At 40.3% G+C, this 22,461-nt stretch overlaps 2 protein-coding genes across 5 annotated transcripts in view; both read left to right on the forward strand.

Annotated features, from left to right (window-relative positions):
- The window catches only part of atp13a3 (ATPase 13A3), a 47,539-nt gene extending 34,880 nt beyond the window's left edge, over positions 1-12,659 (forward strand). The window contains 20 exon segments of the mRNA XM_033621107.2: positions 342-403; positions 991-1,141; positions 3,015-3,134; positions 3,507-3,524; positions 3,897-4,050; positions 4,226-4,346; positions 4,663-4,787; positions 5,375-5,535; positions 6,006-6,134; positions 6,284-6,363; positions 6,504-6,546; positions 6,644-6,753; positions 6,903-6,999; positions 7,083-7,155; positions 7,279-7,456; positions 8,236-8,414; positions 8,514-8,602; positions 9,513-9,593; positions 11,140-11,232; positions 12,321-12,659. Of these exon segments, the coding sequence (XP_033476998.2) occupies positions 342-403; positions 991-1,141; positions 3,015-3,134; positions 3,507-3,524; positions 3,897-4,050; positions 4,226-4,346; positions 4,663-4,787; positions 5,375-5,535; positions 6,006-6,134; positions 6,284-6,363; positions 6,504-6,546; positions 6,644-6,753; positions 6,903-6,999; positions 7,083-7,155; positions 7,279-7,456; positions 8,236-8,414; positions 8,514-8,602; positions 9,513-9,593; positions 11,140-11,232; positions 12,321-12,518 (2,262 nt within the window). The 3' untranslated portion in view covers positions 12,519-12,659.
- Positions 12,660-20,502: 7,843 nt separating this feature from the next.
- The window catches only part of opa1 (OPA1 mitochondrial dynamin like GTPase), a 43,976-nt gene continuing 42,017 nt past the window's right edge, over positions 20,503-22,461 (forward strand). For all 4 annotated transcript variants that reach the window (XM_033621886.2, XM_033621888.2, XM_033621887.2 and 1 more), the window contains exon 1: positions 20,503-20,714. In XM_033621886.2, coding sequence (XP_033477777.1) covers positions 20,686-20,714 — 29 coding nt within the window. In that variant the 5' untranslated portion in view covers positions 20,503-20,685. The remainder of the gene's footprint in view (positions 20,715-22,461) is intronic.

Here is a 22,461-nt window from a genome sequence, read left to right on the forward strand (position 1 = left end):
CGCACTAACCTGATGGTTCTCAAACTTTTTCTGTCATGCTCTCCATCAGAAGTCGAAAAAGTTCACGCCCCCCAACCCCACAATTTTTATCAATCATTAACAATATTGGGGAAGCAACCCTCAGTTTGAGAACCACTGCACTGACCTTATTATCGCTACAGAAGGAATGTTTCATTGTCTTCAGACCAAATAGAAAGTACACACCTCAAAATAAATGCAGACCCCAACAACACAGTGATCTGAACAGTCGTAGGACTAGAATATTTTAAGTAATTCAGAAATTGGATTTGATTCTATTCAATTAAATTCAAAGTTAATTTCTACGTTTTTTCTGCTAACAGACTGGAACTCTGACAGAAGATGGGTTAGACCTGTGGGGAGTCCAGAGGGTTGAGAATGGCAGGTAAGCCAGTCTGTACTCTAATTTGTCAGGTATGAAACTGCCAGAGTTTCAATGCATTTTTATCTGCATCCCACAGAAATCTGTGTGAGTCACCGTAAGTGAAATTATTTAAGATGCCAATAGAGATCAACAAAATCTTCAACCAGCGAGTGTCCTCTTACCATTTGTTATTCAGTGGGACTGCTACTGTTGTCATGATACTGTCATGATTTATAACTTTGATACAGTACCTCCAAAAATATAATGTTGGATACCATTTCCAATGCCACAGGGAAAATTGACATTGAGGGCAAGTGACTTACAATTTAATAAGATAAATCTGACAAGGCTATAACATGACAACGATGACATTTTTCCCCTGGTTAGTAGCAGAGAACAGCAGAATGACTGTAGCAAACATTAGCAATTAGAGAGAGTGCGAAAGTGGTATCCCTTGTATCGATTCTGTGGAAAATGAGTATTGAAACTGTTAATAATTTCAATAAAGCAGTTACAATTTCAATTTTCCTCAATTGTGCCTCTCCCCCATTATGTGTCTCAGTAAATCCTATTTTCTCATCCACCTTCTATTTCTTCTGCCTCTCCAGTTTCCATCTGTCAGAGGAAAATGCGTACAAGCAAAACCTTGTCAAGTCCCAGTTTGTGGCTTGTATGGCCACCTGCCACTCTCTCACCAAAATAGAGGGCCAGCTGTCTGGAGACCCGCTGGACCTCAAAATGTTTGAGGCTACAGGCTGGGTGAGTTTTTCTGTATCTATCCAAAAGCATAATGTTGATCAGGGCTGCACAGTGGGAATGTGATTAGTCAGGGTGTGTGGGGACAAATAGCTTTTTGAATGTATTTTATGTGTAGGCTATCATGTGACAAAAAGAGAAAGACAACTCTAAAGATATTCATTAAATACAGTACAGGCCAAAAGTTTGGACACACCTTCTCATTCAATGCGTTTTCTTTATTTTCATGACTATTTACATTGTAGATTCTCACTGAAGGCATCAAAACTATGAATGAACACGTGGAGTTATGTACTTAACAAAAAAAGGTGAAATAACTGAAAACATGTTTTATATTCTAGTTTCTTCAAAATAGCCACCCTTTGCTCTGATTACTGCTTTGCACACTCTTGGCATTCTCTCCATGAGCTTCAAGAGGTAGTCACCTGAAATGGTTTCCACTTCACAGGTGTGCCTTATCAGGGTTAATTAGTGGAATTTCTTGCTTTATCAATGGGGTTGGGACCATCAGTTGTGTTGTGCAGAAGTCAGGTTAATACACAGCCGACAGCCCTATTGGACAACTGTTAAAATTCATATTATGGCAAGAACCAATCAGCTAACTAAAGAAAAACGAGTGGCCATCATTACTTTAAGAAATGAAGGTCAGTCAGTCCGGAAAATTGCAAAAACTTTAAATGTGTCCCCAAGTGGAGTCGCAAAAACCATCAAGCGCTACAAGGAAACTGGCACACATGAGGACCGACCCAGGAAAGGAAGACCAAGAGTCACCTCTGCTTCTGAGGATAAGTTCATCCGAGTCACCAGCCTCAGAAATGGCAAGTTAACAGCAGCTCAGATCAGAGACCAGATGAATGCCACACAGAGTTCTAGCAGCAGACCCATCTCTAGAACAACTGTTAAGAGGAGACTGCGCGAATCAGGCCTTCATGGTCAAATAGCTGCTAGGAAACCACTGCTAAGGAGAGGCAACAAGCAGAAGAGATTTGTTTGGGCCAAGAAACACAAGGAATGGACATTAGACCAGTGGAAATCTGTGCTTTGGTCTGATGAGTCCAAATTTGAGATCTTTGGTTCCAACCGCCGTGTCTTTGTGAGACGCAGAAAAGGTGAACGGATGGATTCCACATGCCTGGTTCCCACTGTGAAGCATGGAGGAGGAGGTGTGATGGTGTGGGGGTGTTTTGCTGGTGACACTGTTGGGGATTTATTCAAAATTGAAGGCACACTGAACCAGCATGGCTACCACAGCATCCTGCAGCGACATGCCATCCCATCCGATTTGCGTTTAGTTGGACGATCATTTATTTTTCAACAGGACAATGACCCCAAACACACCTCCAGGCTGTGTAAGGGCTATTTGACCAAGAAGGAGAGTGATGGAGTGCCGCGGCAGATGACCTGGCCTCCACAGTCACCGGACCTGAACCCAATCGAGATGGTTTGGAGTGAGCTGGACCGCAGAGTGAAGGCAAAGGGGCCAACAAGTGCTAAACACCTCTGGGAACTCCTTCAAGACTGTTGGAAAACCATTTCAGGTGACTACCTCTTGAAGCTCATCGAGAGAATGCCAAGAGTGTGCAAAGCAGTAATCAGAGTAAAGGGTGGCTATTTTGAAGAAACTAGAATATAAAACATGTTTTCAGTTATTTCACCTTTTTTTGTTAAGTACATAACTCCACATGTGTTCATTCATAGTTTTGATGCCTTCAGTGAGAATCTACAATGTAAATAGTCATGAAAATAAAGAAAACGCATTGAATGAGAAGGTGTGTCCAAACTTTTGGCCTGTACTGTATGTTTGAACATTCTTGATATCTCTTACTGTTATCACATTTTTCTGAACCTTGTTTTCTCTGAACCTTTGTCCGCTCAGATCCTGGAGGAGGCCACTGAGGAGGAAACATCTCTCCACAACCGTATCATGCCCACTGTGGTTCGACCCCCAAAACAGCTGTTGCCCACAGAGCCTGCTGTATCAGCAGAGCAGGACATGGTATGAACAGCAAGCCATTTGTTCACCAAGATAACCACAGGTCCTCAAAGTCTGGGGAATATCTACAAGCATGTCATACCAGTATAAACATTGAAATTTAAATATATACAGCTCTGTAAATCTAATGTTACTTGAAAAATATCAGAGCTGGAGTGTGGTCTTAGACATTTTTTATATCACAGTTTGTTGTATATTGGCCAAATATATATATATAAAACCAACATATTCTTGTGCCTCAATGCAGCATAAGTAGGTACTACCACCAAAGCATAACAACAGCAACATTATTAATATTGTGAATGACTGCTTTATTTGTTTTGACATTTTGTTTTCTCACCAACTTGTCCCACTCTGCTCTTTTTCTCATTTTAGGAACTGTATGAGCTCTCGGTAAGAATCCTGCTTCCTTTAAGGGAAATGTACTAGTCAAATTCTTCTTCTATGCTCAGTGAAAAGTGTTTAAAGAGCAGTAAATTTAAGCATAAATAGTGGCCTTCTATTGCTTATGTCGGCCAGTTAGTGTAAAAGTAATTTAAGGTTCGGCTTTTTGATAATATTTTTTGAGTTGACAAAGAGTCGTAGTCAATTTGTTTACTATTCAGTTTAAAAACAGTGGAGAATCTAATCTGTATAGGGTGTCATGAATATATCAACCATTATCCATGATGAACATTTAGTTTTCAGTTTTAATCTTCCCCTTGACATAAATGATTGAGACTGTTGTTTGCTTCTGCATGTGTCTGTGTGGGTGTGCATGTGCAGTCAGCGTATGAGATAGGTATCGTGCGCCAGTTTCCCTTTTCCTCAGCACTCCAGAGGATGTGTGTGGTGGCTCGTCTGCTGGGGGAGAAACGTATGGATGCTTACGTGAAGGGGGCGCCGGAGGTGGTGACAAGCCTCTGCAAGAAAGAGACAGGTAAGGTGTCTAATTACTGTAACTGCTGTAGTGGTGAACAGCACTGAAATGTATTATCATTATTATTATGTCTGTCTGCAGATTATTGAACCACTCTCCTCCACTGTGTCTTTACTTGCTGTCTGTCTCTCTCTGACGTAACTCTTTACTTCAATGTCCCTTTTTGTCTTTGCAGTGCCAGTAAACTTTGCAGAGGTTTTGGAGGGCTACACCAAGCAGGGTTTCAGGGTCATAGCTCTGGCTCATCGTCGACTTGAATCTAAACTTACCTGGCACAAAGTCCAAAACATCAACAGGTAGTTTACTTCATAATGCTGATATTAATACTTACGACCTTTATTTTAAACATATCCAGTGAACTTCAAGCTGAGTATTGCTGCTGCTTTTACCATGCTACTTCACACTGACGACACACCGTCACACCTACATTCCCCTACTCTGACATACAAATAAGAAAATTAAGTTAGGGGATGTTGTGAAAAAATAAAGAACCCTTGTGAACTCAGCATCTTAAAAATAACTGGGAGCAAATGTATGCAAGTCCTCCTTGTATTCTAGATATTGTGGTCTTGGCACATCAGTACCAATCTGTAAGTTTTTTCTCTGAAACAGGGATCACATCGAGGCAAACATGGAGTTCCTGGGTCTGATCATCATGCAGAACAAGCTGAAGGCAGAAACTCCAGGGGTGCTGCAGGACCTCCGCCGAGCCAACATTCGCACTGTCATGGTTACTGGTGAGACCATGTACACAAGCACAAACACACACACACAGAGGCCTTAAGTGAACCACTAATGGCATCAATATAGTCACTAAAGATAACACTTTATCTTCCTGTGTCTCTCTATCTGTGGTTGGTTTAAGTTCTTGTATTGCTGTGACACAGGTGCATAGTGAGTTTGGTAATCTGAATATTGGAACTCAATAGATTAAATCCCTCTGGTATTTACTCAACTGTACCTTTAGCCTCAACTAAGAACATTTTCTAGGCTGCTCAGTGTAACTGGCACAGACTATCCCCCAGAGGATTCTTTTACTGCCTAGCTTCTGAAGGTTGCTACACAGGTCTTGAAAAGAAAGACAGCCTGACAGAAAATTGTGTCACGTTGAAGCTGAAAATTAAATTCAGTAATTCATGAGTGAGTCGTGATCTACACATACTGTATTCAGCACCATTTCAGAGCTCCCTAAACGTTCCCATTGATAGGGTCCTGGCATGACAGGTTCCTATTTCCATTCAGCATCAGCCCCATGCTATTACAAATATTATTATGAGTTGTTGAAATTGTGAAATGAAAATTGTGTGCTGTATTCACATTCCAGGTGACAATATGCTGACCGCTATCTCTGTGGCCCGGGACTGTGGAATGATCCCTCCCAAAGACACAGTTATCATCGCTGATGCCCACCCTCCCTATGATGGACAAGCCGCCAAGATCACCTGGAGATACGCCGACAGGCCAAACAAGACATCTCGCCTGGAGGTGAGGCGATGGGGCTCATGCTAACTTGTAGGGCTCTCTTATTGGCACTTATGGCTGTACTGAGTGAATCCATACAGCGTTGATTTGCGTTTCTATTATAGTATAAAGGAGCCAAGTCGTGCCCATTGAGCACACAAAGGATTTTAACACTTGATTGAGAGAAGCAGATGGGAAACAATGTGGTCTAAACTGCCAAGAAATAATTTTCTGGCTTCAATAAAATGAACCTAGAGTAAAGGCAGCACAGTTGCAATCTCTATTCAGATATGTTTCTCAGTGTATATTGAAGAAAATAGTTAAAACAACTAGATACAATGGTTTACATAATGCAGTCCAATACAACAGCTTAATAATCAAATATGACCTTTGCAAAACCTAATTCTTCTCGTGATTTCAACTCTTATGAGGCAACTGTCTATTTGTTTCTTATAATGTTTTGTCTCTAATTCATACTTGCATTGCTTTAACAGGAAGTAAACATCAGTCTTGAGGATGTGTGTCACGTAGATGAGCCCAAAACACAGGAAATGTACCACTTTGCTATGAACGGAAAGTCATTTGGTGTCATCGCCGAGCATTTCCCTGACATGCTTCAAAAGGTATGAGGTCTCGTAAATGAGAGAGGACATCACTCCAACCTTTCCTGGAACTGGAATAGAAATGTTAAATTTGCTTCTACTGTTCTTTGGGTCTCCATGGGATCTTCATGATACCTAATGTTTTTATGATTGTGTGTTCTGCCTTTCAGCTGGTGCTGCATGGCACAGTGTTTGCCCGAATGGCCCCAGACCAGAAAACCCAGCTCATTGAGGCGCTGCAGGGCGTAGAGTGAGTATTAACGTCCAACACATGATGTAACAATGAAAAATTACTTTGGCAAGTCGTCTTAAGTTTACAGAAGTATTACATTTACAATATATGCTACAAAACTGAGCACAGAGTCACCGCTCTTTATTATTTGCCCAAAGCTACTTTGTGGGGATGTGCGGAGACGGCGCTAACGATTGTGGGGTATGTACAGCTACTTCTAAAAGTAACTATTAATGTGACAATAACAGGTTGACATGTAGTCTGGACTTGCTTAATATTTCTCACTTTCCCAACACAGGCTCTGAAGAGGGCTCATGGTGGCATCTCTCTGTCAGAGCTCGAGGCCTCTGTAGCCTCTCCCTTCACCTCCAGGACTCCCAACATCTCCTGTGTCCCCAACCTCATCAGGTTTGTTTCATTTGTGTGCCACACTATAGACAAATACACGGCAGAGAAAACCAAAAGGAGAATCTCTTCTGTCTCTCTCTGTTTTCTAAATTCAAACTAGTAAACAGCTTCATGACATAATGTTACTTTATTATATTTTGCTTTTACAGGGAGGGGCGTGCTGCTCTCATCACCTCCTTTTGTGTGTTCAAGTTTATGGCCCTCTACAGCATCATCCAGTACATCAGTGTCACTCTGCTCTACTCTGTACGTAATGCTGCCTCCACATCAATAGTAGCGGAGGAATTAATGAGATGCACAGTCCCTGATCAGTTGTTTTTGTTTGTTAGATCCTCAGTAACCTTGGAGATTTCCAGTTCCTCTTCATTGATATCGCAATCATCCTCCTTATTGTCTTCACCAGTAAGTACAGAACAAGAAACAAAGAAAAAAAACATGGTTATGTCTTTATTTTTCCATCTCAACTTCCTGCCTCTATTACAGTGTCTGTTTTCTGCCCATCCCTTCCCCCCTGCTCCTCTTCAGTGAGTCTGAACCCAGCGTGGAAAGAACTGGTGTCACGTCGTCCCCCATCAGGTCTGATCTCAGGGCCTCTGCTGTTCTCCGTGCTGACCCAGATCCTCATCTGCTTGGGCTTCCAGACAGTCACATTCCTTTGGGTCCGACAGCAGCCCTGGTACTCGGTCTGGACACCACTGACAGAGTGAGTACCCGCTGTCATTGTCCCTGTAATTCTTTCTGCCAGGCGTAAGCCTGAAGTGTGTGCACAGACACTTACATGTGTGCACATGTAAGTGTCTGTATTTGTCTTTCAGCTACTCTCACAAACTACTGGACAAGTTAGGCTAATATTTTGCGTGCATATTTATAAATATATGCTCAAGGATCTCTCGTTGCAGTGATTCACAATTGTTGAAAAACCTTTTTTATTGACCTCTTAACCATCAGAAAGGGGTTTCAAGTCCTCAGCAAATCATGTAGCAAAAGCGCAAAGCAAAGGCATTTCAGGCAATCAGTTTAAAAACAGTAAGCCGCGCATAGTCTGTTGTAGGCTACATTTTGGTCTTTGTCAAAAAACTGACGTCCTGAAAAAAAGACTGGTCATGCTGGAGCATCTGTAGGTTAATTCTATACCTGATATGATCCACTGACACACCAAGCCGGTGGTCAACTGTCAGTTGTTGGGCAGTCGATGAGCGTCTTTTCAGTATGTTCGTGTGCAACTCTTTAGCCAAGACACAGGCAACGTGAGGCGATGCAGCAGTTAGCTTTATTACTGCTAGTTCTCTGAAGTCTGTTTGGTGTGTCTAGAGTGGCCGCGGTCAGCTCTGCCACCTGGGAGAGATCTGCACTCTACTGAGTGCACTTTTCTAGTTTAATTATGTGCTTTAAATAAATGTAATGGGCATTGATTTCTGCATTTTGACCACAGACCAAAAATGGTATTTGATTGTTGTTGAATTGAACTCTCCTCTCCCACAGTGCCTGCAACGAGTCATCACATATTAATGTATCGGACCACAACGAAACAGAACTGGACGACCACAACATCCAAAACTTCGAGAACACCAGCCTCTTTTATGTCTCCTCCTTCCAATATCTCATCGTTGCCATCGTTTTCTCAAAGGGCAAACCTTTCAGGCAGCCCAGCTACAAGAATTGTAAGAAACTTGCTTCTTCATAAATCTGTCCTAAAGTAGTTATTTTTATGTGTAATACATTTGTTTATGTGTGTCTGTGCTTGTGTGTTCTCTCCCCAGGGCCTTTTGTGCTGTCTGCCTTGAGTTTGTATATTTTCCTGCTGTTCATCATGTTCTACCCTATCGAAGACATCGATGAGTTTTTCGAGGTAAGACGATGTCGAACACAAGAAACAACTTTACTCAGCTCTAGTGTAGACTGTAGCTTCTTTTATCATGCCGACCTCTATACTACTATGCTACTTCAGAATTTTGATATGATGTAAAGTACTGGTCCATAATTTCATTAAAGGGGACCTATTGTGCATTTACTTATTTTCTGTCACATATAGTAATGTTAAAATGTTAGATGTCCATATTGAACTTGGCCAGAGTTTCTAGTAGTGATGTAAAAGTAATCCCTGTTACCAAGTACCTCATCAGCTTGTGACAGATTTCTTTATGTCGTCATCTGCTTTAGGCACGCTCCTGCAAGTGTTTATGTAACCTAACCTACACTGCTTCATGTAGCTACATATCAGCATCAGGGAAACATGTAATCGAGGTCGCTATGTTGTTAATTTCTCTCAGATTTTGGTTAATATTTTTGTTGGAACATGTCCAGATGTGAAGGGCTCAGAAGCTTTCAATGGCAAATTTTTTATAGTGAAAGGTGCCGCTCGACTCTGTTACAGTCAAGCTCTGGCTGCAATGATAGTGCAGAGGCACAGACTAGATTGCAGATGCGTAAGACCCGAAAACAGTGACCAATCAGTGCAGACTGGGCTTTTTCTTTTTTTTGAAGAAACAAAAAGGAGCTTAAAAGGAGCGCCTTGGACAGGAGGTGAACACAGGTGTTCAAGCACAGACAGAATGAGGAAAATGATGTGTTTTTGAATATTGGAGAACACATTCTTGTAGAAACCCCAAAAACAAGTGTGAACCTAGAAATGAGCATAATAGGTCCCCTTTAAGATGTGCAGAACTGAAGTGTTGCAGATACATTAGGGCTTAAAACAAGGTTGTCTTTCTAGTAATCTCTGATGATCAGTGTTGGAGTTTCTCTCTTTCTCTGTACAGATTGTTTGTGTCCCGTATGACTGGCGGTTTAAACTCTTCCTTATCATCTTGGTAAATTCTGCTGTGTCTGTTTTGGTGGAGGTAAGACACACACTTGAACACATGGTAACAGTAGATGTTTTTCTCATGTTCAGTTTTTGTTTTTTCATGCAGTGTGCTCATCGTTGTCTCATGTAGCTGGACAGCAGGATCAGTCTTGTGTTGTGAGAAGAATTTGTGTTGTTAAGTGCAAATGTTCTTTTCTTTAAAGAGACAAACTATGGTACATGTAACAGTTAACACTTAACGTATGTGACCCTTTTTGGGGGGGTGAAATGTTTACATTTGTTGGGCTTTTGGAAATCATCAAAGCAGCTTTAGTTTGTCTTGTCTAGTTTTTGGATAGATGGATGCTCTTTCAGAAAATAATTTATTTCTGTACCACTGCATGTCAATGGATAGATTATGCTGGCTTGCCACACTCAGTGGATCAGTATAACTGTGCCTCTGCCTTCCTTTTAGATGACTGCCCTTGCATTCATGCACTTGTCAGTAGAAACCCTAGATGATGCTATGTCCTTAATTTCTAGTGCAAATTTCTTTTAACACTTTAAGTGAATTTAAAAATCCTGCCAAAATGGTTTTGCACGTAATCAAATTTTCAGCAGTGTGTCAGTGTTTTGAGACAATAATATCCATGCACTGTCATCTTACTAATCTGTTTAATTTAATGTTAACCTCACATGTAATGATTAACACACAACATCATGGAAGAAGTTGCCACGCTTGATTACTTAAAGGCATACTATGCAGGATTTTCCTAAAAACGAAAATATAGACACACAAGTATCCCTCTCAGTTGTCACGTACAAAGCACTAAAAGTTTGTGGCGGTACATTTATTTGCAGAGAATCTGCTCTCTGCCTGTATGTTCTTATTTTCTTCTTATTGTGGTTACGCTTGGTACATTTTTGGGTGCCAGCTGCACATGGTGGATGCAGCTAATAGCAGCGTGAGATCAAGAAAGACTCAGTGTTGCGACCAGGTTACGCCGCTGCCTCCGCCTCTCTTCTCCCCTCTGCTCTGTAGATGCCAGCTACATGTCTGTGTGTCTGTTTGATCAAGAGCAAAGTGGAGCAGCTCTCACACACACACAGAGCAGAGAAGCCAAGCAGACAGGATGAAGCATGCGCTTCAGCTGAATTCACACAAAATCCAGCAATGCAGCACCTTCCTGCAGGGTTGTCTGGAGGTGTGGGTGTTTATTTGTGCTTTAGAAAATAACGTTTTATTCCTCTGACTCTGTTTTGTTATCGTTAACGCCGCTCCCTGTCCTCATTCACTCTCTAGCTCATTCTCTCAGTCTCGTTGAGCCGAGGAGAGGGGGCTTAGTTTGAATGCTGTGTTAACAAACAGCAAGCTACAAATCCTGCATAGTGTGCCTTTAATTTATTTACCCTAACATGTAATGATTAACGCACAACTTGATGGAAGAAAAAAGTTGCCACACTTGATTATTTAAGGCTTTGATACATTATGGCTCTGCGAAAACAATTAAAGACCTCTGCAAAACAACAATACAGAGGCTATGTGAAATCAAATTAGCCTCTCTGTAATTCTTTCCCCTGCCCACTGCGCTATTCCATAGACCTTCATCCTTGACATCGTCTTACGGAAGCTTGTGTTCAGCCGAGACAAACAGGGCAGCTTTGGCATCACTCCTGTCGCCCCGACACCACAGGTTGGGAAAATCTGACATTCTTCTCTAGCCCTTTCATTTTCCTCTTGTGTGGTGTTTCCTCTCTCTGTCCCCCGCTTCTTTCTCTAATGTTACGAAGCGCACCTTTCCATTCTAACTTCTAACCAAGACATGCATGTGCGAGACGTCAGTCTCTTCTTGACCTGTCCTCTCATATTCGTGTCCCTCTGACGGGCCCTCTGTATCAGGGCTTGATAACACTCTTTCTCCAGACCACTTTACTTCTGTTCTCCGGCTCCATTTTGAAATAAGCTTCATAACTGCTCTTAAAGACAACTATTTTACTTAATAACATTCTTGCTAAAGCTAAAAGCTATTTTCAAATGTAGCGCTACTGGTGATCCCTGTTAAACACATTTAAATTGAGATAAGCAAGTTTATGTCTGGGAAGTAATTGCTTTATTTTGAAGCTTGATGATCAAATGAGTGAGTAATGCTCTCACCTTCTTTAGAAACCACCATAGAACCACCTTGCTAAAGGTTGTAAAAACCTTTAGCAAGGTAATTAAGGCTTTACTAAGCTCTATTTGCTGCACTCTTAGTTTCCCAGCGCTGTCGGTGGCTCCTATCAAGTATTGTATATTTAAAACAGAAGCAGGCTAGCTTTAAATGTTTTTTTCCAATATAAGGTTAAGGAGAAACTTTGACTTATTTATTTGTTTATTTTAATCTGTAAAGATCTGCTGTGGAATCCTTTGTTTGATCTTTAACTCCATGAGCTTGTTTTTAGGGAGTGGGCTCAGTCTTTAAGCCGCCCCTCCCAACTCCTTCAAACTATTATCATGCTGAATTTTGTTTTGAATGACTTGCATGAACTGTTGTTGCAGTTTACCAGTATAAAGAAATGTGCCTGTGTTTCACACAAATGGCTCCTCTCCAGTTTATATTTTGCATGCAGCAGTTACATCAGCATGCCACTGTCAGATTTGCATTGGTCAGTAAAAGCGATTTAGAAAACCCTTAACAAAGTGTGACACCAGTTTCTGGAACCTTTCGTCTTTCCCTGTCCTCCTGTCTCTGGTATTTTTGTTTTACATATTTGTTTATTGTTGGGGTTGTGGTATTTCCAGGGGTTTATTGACCTGCAGGCATACAAGTGTCTGACCCGGCTGTGCTGCCCAGGCAAGACGACACCCAAGGCTCGCTACATGCATCTGGCCCAGGAGCTAAGTGTGGACCCCGACTGGCCGCCAAAGCCGACTACCACCACTGAAGCTAAGATCCGCCCAGAAAATGGTTCCACCTATGAAATCATGGCCAACTCCTAGCACCCCCACGCCCTCCTCACAGTGTCTAATCTGTCCCTTTCATATAGGAGTTGTGCATATGACGTGTTCATTGAACGCACATTCAACCGATTCAAATTAAATTTTCACAGTTTAATTGCTTGTCGTTACGGTTCACAGAGACTTGCGTCTAATACTGTAGTTCAGAGACGTTGCTGCAAAAACCTTAAGATTACACATGAGTACCAAATAAAGTTAAGTTTCAGTTCTCTCAGCACTCTTGCTCTCTCTGACTCAACCACTCGTGCGCACTCAGGTCTCACTAGCTCTTTGAATATATTTAAACATCAGTAACAGTAAATGTTATTCCCATTCTTTGCTGCGATATCGTTTCCCTAAAGCTGAGCAGCATTTAACCAGGCTGGGAGGAGGGGGTGATCAGTCAGGTTGAATATGAGCGTTCACCTCTTTAGATTGACTGCAAATGCAGATTTAATCCCCTCACTTTGTCTGAGTCCCACTCCACTTCAGAGCTAGCTTCAGACTTACACGTGCACTCAGAGATGTCAGGTTAGAGCATCTTCAGATTTCATTCACAACCGCAGTACCAGATGTTTATTTCAGATAAAGAGTAAAATAGCATATTATCACACCTGAGCCTTTCAGAATGATCACTGAAAGGAAAAATTACAGTGTAGGATGAAACCGCTGTTAGCCTAAAAGAGGGGTTGTACTATGGCCCTCTAAAGTATGGCCCACACTTATTTCAACGATGAGTAAGACTGATAAAGGAGGAGTCTGGACGAGTTTGAGCAAGAGGGTGGAAAAAAGAGATTTCACTGACCAGCTCTGTACTAGCTAATCATACAATTTTTAAAAACAGCAAGTTGTATTTCTGTGCAGCCAACCTCAATTGTAGGACATTTGCACACTAACTTGTTTGACAGGTCTAACCTGATTGCTACTATGTAGTGGTCTCATACCGCTAATGCACATATATCGAGCGTCATGTTAACGAACTAGCATTACCATCTGGTAAGCGCTCATTATGAAGCATAGATTCATAACCAAAAAGAAAAGCTTTAAAGCTTACCACGGACCCCCAGGGATGAATGAAATTACTAATTTGACACCAGTATTCAAGAAGTCTTTGAAGCACACTGTGAGATGTATAAGACTGGGGATCCTGGAACAGCTTCAGTCAACTTGTTCACCCTTGACAGAAGTTCATACGCACATTTACAAGTAAACACACAAAAAAATAGGTTTACTGGCTATCAAGAGCCAATGATACAGGTCTGGAAAAGTAAACTGGCCTGTCCAGATTTTGTAAAGTTTGGAAAATGCACATACGTCTGAAAATATTCACTTTTTTCAGAGGTGACGGAACAAAGTAAAAGTATTAGTAAACCTGCTGTCACCAGACATAATGTGACATGGCATCTGGAAATCTTACCTTTGTTCCCGATCACTTTTATTTTAAACCCTCAGAATTTCAGAAAATTATATGATGCTGTTTTAAGCAGGCAAGGTAGGTTTAGGGAAAGTGTGCTTTTCAAATTTCAAGCCTTAATTACCAAATACAGTACGTTAAACATCAGACTGATAACTGAAACTACCAAGTGACGAACCTCAGAAATTAATCTGAGGTTGCATTTTCTTAATGAACTTGGCCCAACGTTTCGTACACAGTTGAAACATAATGGCTTGTAAAAAGGAACTTAAAGACAACAGTGAGGTAGAGAGATGTGCTCATCCTCTCTCAACCACAGGCTGGGACCTGTGGCTGGATCTCCATCGTGTTTGTCAGTTTGTCGGAGTTTAGGGTTTTTAATAAAGATATTGTTATGTAGAAAAATAAAAACTTCAGAAAAAAACAACAAAAAAACAGGCAAAAACAAAAAGATAAAATTCATCTGCGCTTTTGAGGCATGCGAGTGGATCCATTGGACTGTCGGTCTGGACTGAAATAGCTCTATAACTATTGGATGTATTGCCATGAAACTTAGCACAGTCATCGAGGGCCCCCCAGAGGATGAAGTCAAATGATTTGTTATTCTGATTTTTCATGTTGGTCCGTTAACCAGTCAGCAACACTTTATAACAGGATACCTCTAAACTAATGACAGCATCAATCTCAGCTCTACTTTGATATAAATCCTATCACAACATTACACTTACATGATAAGTGTTAGCATACTGCGCTGACAAGTCTGACAGGGAACAACATGGCCTTTCCTCGGCGGCTCCCCTCATGCCAAACATTCGCCCCACTTGTGGTAAAGATCTAACAGCAGCAAACGTATCTCTACTTTTCAACTATTAAAATATCTTTTCTAGCGCGTGCTATAAACTTTTAATCTTACATTTTTGCATCTATGAGCCATGTCCTGTCAGCATCTCAGACTGAGCTCATACCATGACTTGCATGAAGCCAGCTCCCTATCGTCACGTTCTGAAGACTTGATGGTTGCAATACTAGAAATATTACTACCAATACAGAATTACTGTAGAGTACATTTACATCTTTGTATTTAAAATAAATCAGCATGAATCTGGCTGGTTATAGCGGACAGTTAATCACATGCATGAGACCATACAGCTCACAGCATCCCACATTTACAAACTCATGTCAGATTGGCTCCAGAAAGCCAGCAGTGCTGCTTACATTTCTTTACTTTAAAAACAAAATTTCTTCCTATGGAAGACTAATTAAAAGCGTGATAGTAAATAAAGGCAAGACGTTGTGCATGTCATCAGCTCGCTGCACATTCAAGACATCCCTGTAACAATACCTGCTGCATATGGTGGATGCTGATAACATATACACTTGTATCCATGTATTATACACACAGTAGGCTAACTGCAGAGAGAGTTAAGGGCTATATTTTATGTCCACTGCTCTGTCTTTGACATTGAAAGTGATGCTCCACTTTAAGTATCAAACACTCACTCACTGGAAACTTGTAAGGTGGCTGCAAAAGTGTGTTCCCTCTTCATCAGTAGAAACCTGACGGTGGAAATAGAGTTTGCTAAGCTAGATTACAAAAATGACAAACTGAGCGAATGGATAGAAAACAGAGTTTGCACTTCAGGAATTGTTTGATGCATTAGATGGATATGGACATTAGACATGTAATATAATTGGTCCTTTCAAAGTCCCGCCTCTTTTCCCTTTGCGCTCTAATAACAGTTGAGCAAGATTAAAACACGGCAGAACCTCGGTCACCTTAACCCCTTTCCTGTTATACTTCATCACACTATGTGCTTGTTAAAAATGTTAAAAAGAAAACTACAATTTGAAGATGGTTAAATCGTGTTGCTGAGGGACGGTCATAGTCTTCACAGCTACATTAGCTACACTTGGTAAAATGCTAGCTAACTATGTTTGCTAGCTAACACATAGCCACATCAAGAGGAGTTAGCCTAATGTCAGATCACCAATGTCAGGACAGGACAGTTAGGAATTATTGTTAACCAAATCGAGGCTAGCGTTCCTTTGTTTTTATTATCTCTGTAAGGCTACATCTGTGTCCACAAGTAGCTAACTTTCTACTGTAAAGAGAGACCAACTTTAGGTCAGCACTAAGGTCTGAAGTCAGTGATAAATACGTAGAGTGCAGGAGCAATGTTGAATGATAGTCTTGTCGTCCTCAGTCTCTACTTCTTCCTGTTATGTTGAGACTGGACACTTCAATTGCCTTTTTTATAAAAGTTAGCATCGTGAATATATCCTTCCATCACATACTGTAGTCCTTGTTGTCGGCTTCTTGACGATATATTGCCTGACGCCTAGAAACTTTCTTGATATACGCTGCAGCACCCTGCTAAACAGAACCAGCATCACTTTTTCCTTTTTGTCAAGCTTGTCTTGTATCCAACAGCATCTACTGCTGAATTGATTAAATTCAAGCTGACCACAGTCGTTGCAAGAAGAAGACAAACTTTTAACAGCCACCAGAGACAGTGTTTGATCCTTCAAGGACAGATTTAGGATGGAGTATCACTTTAAAGCAAAGACACCAACACACATACAGCTGGTTTTCAATGTCAATATAACTGTGTACTCTGCCTGCAGCCTGCCTTTCATAAATTGTGTGGTTCAATATTAAGGATTTCAAAGAGTGTGTCCCCGAAATGTTTTGTCAGACTGCTTATAAACACATATGGGACACAATGTCAGCAGAATGTTCAAATAAATGTAACATTACTCCTCCTCCCTGACAAAATTAAGCAATTATTTATCAAGCCTCTGGTTGCAGCACTGCATCATGTGACACTTCATGACATCGCATTCAGCTTGTCCATTGATAAGTAATGGTTTTATTCATGTAGAACAAAATCACAAGTCTGAAGTTGCTCAGCTCCTAAAAGCCATTGTCTATTGAGATACTTGTAATGTTACAAATGCATATGAATACCTGTGATCCATACTGTTTTATGATGAGCTCAAATGTGATATGAGAAAATGGTCTGAAGAGATATTATTTGATGGGCGGTTACTAGTATTCTGTGGGATGGATTTATAGTACTGTAGGTGAGAACTGCAAAACATGGCCCAAATAGACTTTTGTGCCAATTTGCAGATAGATTATATGTTGTCAAAAACATGGGCCACATGGGTTTATACGTCTCTGAATACTCAGCGGTATTTCTTCTTTTTATATTTGCTTTCAGGGTTTGTTTTTATTTTCTCTAGATAGCTACTGAGGCTAAAACTGAATGTTGTGTAAAGAACAAAAATTAATGCAATGCAATACTATGGTTATTGATTCTTTTTAAGACTTTTCATCACATCTGTGTTGGTTATTTGAAAAGATAAAAAAAAAGAAGAAAGGTTTAATTTTAGCTCGTGTTTATCTCGTCAAATCTGATTTGACTCGGCAGACGTAGACTTTAAAAGGTGATAATAATATTAGAGGTTGGATTCTATCTGTATATATGAGATGTACATTTCTAGCGTGTGCATAAAAGTCAAAAGATTTAGTTATAAAAATGTATGGTTTTTGGATTATCAAAGGGCTGATGTGTCTTTTTCTACTATTTTGGTACTGTGTTACAATCAGTTGTCTGTCTACTTTTGATTTGTACTGTCTGTTGGATTTATTTGTACTTTCACTTTTGCTATGGAGTCGCATTAGCTTGTATCTTATTTGGGCATGAATCCTGGGCATTTATTTCACACATTGAATCAGTTATTGTGAAGTATGATTGAATTTGTTTATTTTTGGGGTAAACACAACGCAGCACATGTCTACTTTAGAGTTTTGAAGAAAGTTGAGTCCTGAGTGGAAACATTTTGTCTCTTAAAGTAGACCTCTCAGCTTTTTTTTATGCTTTTCTTTTGTCTCAATGCTTTGTGTAATATTAAGGACTTGACACAAGAAGGGAATTCAACTGGTGTAGTATATTTGGCGCCTCCTCTCAGCGAATCCAGAATCTGAGCACCATTAGACAATCTTGTTACTTTTCCATTTGATCATCCGATGTACATATTTTACTTTCTTTGTCTGAAACTTTTTAAACGATCATTTACATCCATGTGAAATTAAAATTTAATTGGCAAAAAGAATGTGCATTGCTGCTCGATATCAGCGGTCTGTTGTAGAAGTGCGACTATATTGCTGCTAGGGGCAAAATGATGCAGTCTCAGCTCAGTCATAACTGTGCACCTTGATACAGAAAATGAATCAACTCAATGACGTGCAAAGTGTAAATACTACTATTGCTTGTCTTCTACGCTACAGTTTTGCCTTTAACCTGACACAGCTATGTCAAAGCAATGGCTTTTATGCTGAAACCTCTATGCTCTTATACAGGTACAACATATACCGACTTTTGACAGTTATCATTGGCCTCTTATTCACATCATGTATTTTAAACAAACTATCGAATGGCATTTAGATCGAGTCAGCCACTGAGTAAATGAAACCTCATGTGGATGTTGTTTCCTCAGGGAAATGTGTCTATTTGTAATGAATTCAGAAAATAATAAAAGTTGATACCCAAACTGAATGAAAATATAGTGTTGGTAAAACTTTTTATTGCAGTCCATCTGTACTGTATGTCAGCTCCTTCAGTACACTTTATCTGGTGGGCTTTTTATTTGCAGCTCCTACACCTCAGCAAGAGGCCAATGTGGGATATATTTTTTGTTTTTATTGGCAGAGATGTACTTTTTTTTTTTTTTTTTTTTTTTTTTAATTTTTGTACTTTATAATTTATTTTTTATTTATTTTCATTTCTTTCTCCCTAAGGATTGTATTTCAGATTTATCTTGATTTCTTTCTTTTCAATAAATGTTCTCAAAATGGCACATCTGTGAGTTATTTATTTTCGTTGTGTATGTGTGGGATACCATGAAGCTACGGAAGCTGCAGCAGATTAAGTAGAGTTGAGTTTACCTGTTTACAATGCATATTAAGTGCAGTACCTGGTTAATATGATTTAATCACAAGATATTCACTGACTGAACAAGTTGACCGGGATCACCTAGATGTGAATAACTGAGCAGCACATACTGGATAGTTGGATACTGAGGGCTGCTGAGGTTACATATATTAATCCCTGAAATTCAGAAATCTCATTAAGCAGAGCTTTTGAAACCATTTTCATGCAGTCTGATATAAGAAATTTGAACATACAGGTACATAACACAGCTTCAGTCTTGTAAAAGTTCCACCTCGCTGGTGTAGTCACTCAACCTAAAATCCACAAATGTAGCTAATGTAAAGTCCTGTGTATATATCGGGAGGCAGGTGAACAGCTGCAGCAACTGGATTTTCTGTAATTATTTTTTAAGTGAGACTAGAGAGAAAGTTTCACAGCTACAAATCTTACATGTGTTGACTTCTAGACCCTTCTGTGAGACATGCAAAACCTTGCCTATTCACTGAGCACTTAGATCTGCATGCATAGGTGTAGATTTCAGGGGGGGTGCATGAGACATGTGCCTGTCAGTATGTAGAATATGTGCATTTGTCCCCACAAATACAATCTTGAAAGTAGCATAGCACTTGTACTGAAAAAATTACACTATATATTGATGCAGAACAAATCACCAAAATGCAGAAAATTAATGGTTAATGCTCAATTTTTTCTGGCAGAGGGCCTTCAAGCTACCGGTTTTATATGTCTGCAGTCTCTCAGTCATCAACTTAATCTCAATTGTACTTTGTCCTTAACAAGTCCAAGCTGCACCTGTTTATTCAAATGACATCTCTGTCAGCCATGTTGATAGTATTGCCTATGTAAATGTCCCAACTAACAGGTAGCCCTTAAAATGGTGTCTACTTTTGATATATGTGCACTTTTGGTTGAGGGAATTACTTACAATTCATACCATTCTGATCTTACAAAATTAAAGCTTGGGTGATAGAGCAAGTCTTTATCACTTTTGCATCTTGTAGCAAACACTGTCCAGAATCAGCATCAGAATCAGAAACACTTAATTGATTCCAGGGGGAAATTGTGGTTTCTTACATCGGATGTAAAGCATAGAGGGTTATAGAAGAAGAAATAAGAATTGTAAGAATGAAGTATGTAAAAAAAATATAAAAATAAAACATTTGTAGTGTTCTACAGTGCTAACACTACTATGTAAATCAATTAAAACTATATGTGCTGAGTGTGTAAAGAGTGTAAAAAAGTGCCTTATGTTACAATACAATGTATAAAACTGGTATTTAAAGTTAGAAATACAAAATATGTGTATAATGCTACAGTGTACAACACAATATATTCATAAGTAGGAACAAGAATAAGAAATATATACAATATGTGCAACATATGTCTAGTTGTTGCTTGTTTGATGAAGGCATCAATATGATTATGACATATTGCCTGTATCACATATACATTATCATCCCACTGGCCCAGGCAACTTATTTTACAAAGCGATTTCCCAAAAATACAAATCTAAAACTAAATTCTGTATTTTTTGGTACACTTAGTTCAGTCAAATTAAAGCCTTCAATCCTCCTTCACATAGGAACTACTTCACTGCTGTGTTTTCTGCCAGTGCTCATTTGACAGTAGTACCATTCACAGGAAGTGGACTGTCACTCTGGCTGTGTCCTTGTTAGCTAACGAGCTAGTTAGCTGCCACAATAGGCGAGCAAATGTGTTCCTTTTGGAAAGATGAATCAAACCGTGCTTAAAGAGACATTTTGAAAGAGATTAGTGTTAACCCGCTGTTGATAACGGCGCCATGTTGCGTGTCGGGAGTAAAGCTGCCTGGTAAGTTCCCATTTAATGAAGGTAACGGTAGCAGAAGCTAGCTGTGTTAGCCGTGGTAGACAGAAAGCACACATAGCTAGCTGGTCATTTTGACAGCTGAGGGCAGCGAAGCTAGCTACCTGCTTCGTGTAAATAGCCGTCTTCCCAGTAAAAACCAAACACATTAATATGACGTTAGCTAACGATATGCTAATTAACGTCTTCACAAACTGCCACCGACATTTATCTTTAGCTTCAAAGCGACCTGTGCCGCTATGTTTGATTTTGACGTTACTTTAACATTAGCTAGGTAACGTTAATGTGTTTAGCTAGCTGTACCGTGTTTTTCTGGAGAATTTGGTTTATCCTACAGTCTGACCTAACTTACAGACCTTTGTTATTTGAGCTGGCATACTGTATGTTATCAAATAGTAGGCCGTAAGATGAATCAGAAATATATATATAGTGTTTGCTTAGCTAAACACATGATAGTAATGTAACGTTACCGTAAACACGATGGATTTGTTTACAGACTGCATTTGAATGTAGCATGGTACAGCTTTATGTTGCCGTACCTTGTACTAAAAACACACTACACACACACTAGAATCTAAAATGTGGTACAGTATGACAGGCTTATACCCTAGCAACAATAATTTAGCTACGTATTTTATTACCCTTAGCTATCAGCTACTCTCTGTACAGTATCTCATAGGCTGGCTCAAAGGCCTTCCATGATGATGGAGTCACAGGCTGGAAATGAAGACATTTGTTTGACTTACACAATCTTGACTCTACTCAGGGTTGGGAATTAACTTTTTTGTCCACCTGCTACTGTGGATTTCAAAACCTGACAGCCCACCTGATAACCTATGTTTCTATAGCTGATGAGTGAAGCTAAGCTAGCAGCCACTTGCATATTTTACCCACATTTGGCTGGTGGTTGGTGCTGATTTCTAACCCTGGCTGATCCCACTACGGCTACAGCTACTGCTAGTGTGACTAGCAACCACTGGAATTACTGATACAAGCTTTAGATTTACGTAGTGTCACTTTTTATGGTCTAATATATTCTGTTAAGACTAAAATTAGATTTGTATGCCGCTCTCTGGTCAGTAACAGCATTATCAGGGATGAAGTTAGAGGGATGACCAGAAGCATCCACTGAGGTTATACACGTATCAGCCAAAACATTAAAACCAAGTCAATAACATTGATCATTGCATCATAATGCAATGTTCTGCTGGGAAACCGTGGGTCTTGGCATTCATGTGGATGCCACTTAAAGTGCTCCACCCACCAAAACACCTGTACAGACTAAGTACCCCCACAACAGAGCTCCCTAATGCCGTTGGGCCCCCCCAGCAGGAAAAGACATCCTATCACACCAGACAAGCCGCCATCAGGAATGTAACAAAAAGCTCAATTTCAGCTCATTTGCGAACATCTCAATCTGATTGAGAATTTATGGGATGTGCTGGCACCCCAGAGGTAGCCCTGATCCATGATGGGGCCTCCTTGGATGAGACTTGGTTCTGACCAGTCGAGAAATGGAGACAGGATCTCTGCAGGATGTTCTGTGATGTCTGGCACCAGGGTGGTAGCGGCAAATCCTTTGAGTCCTGTGGGTTGTAAGGTGGGGCACCAACATGTCCCACAGATGTTCAATCATGTTGGGATATGGGGAATTAGGAGGCCAAGTGGACGCCTTTAGGTCTTTGTCATGTTCTTCCGGCCATTCCTGTCACCTTCCTCGGGCATGGTGCAT

Source organism: Epinephelus lanceolatus, chromosome 6 (genome assembly GCF_041903045.1).
Source record: "Epinephelus lanceolatus isolate andai-2023 chromosome 6, ASM4190304v1, whole genome shotgun sequence".
Taxonomy (NCBI): domain Eukaryota; kingdom Metazoa; phylum Chordata; class Actinopteri; order Perciformes; family Serranidae; genus Epinephelus; species Epinephelus lanceolatus.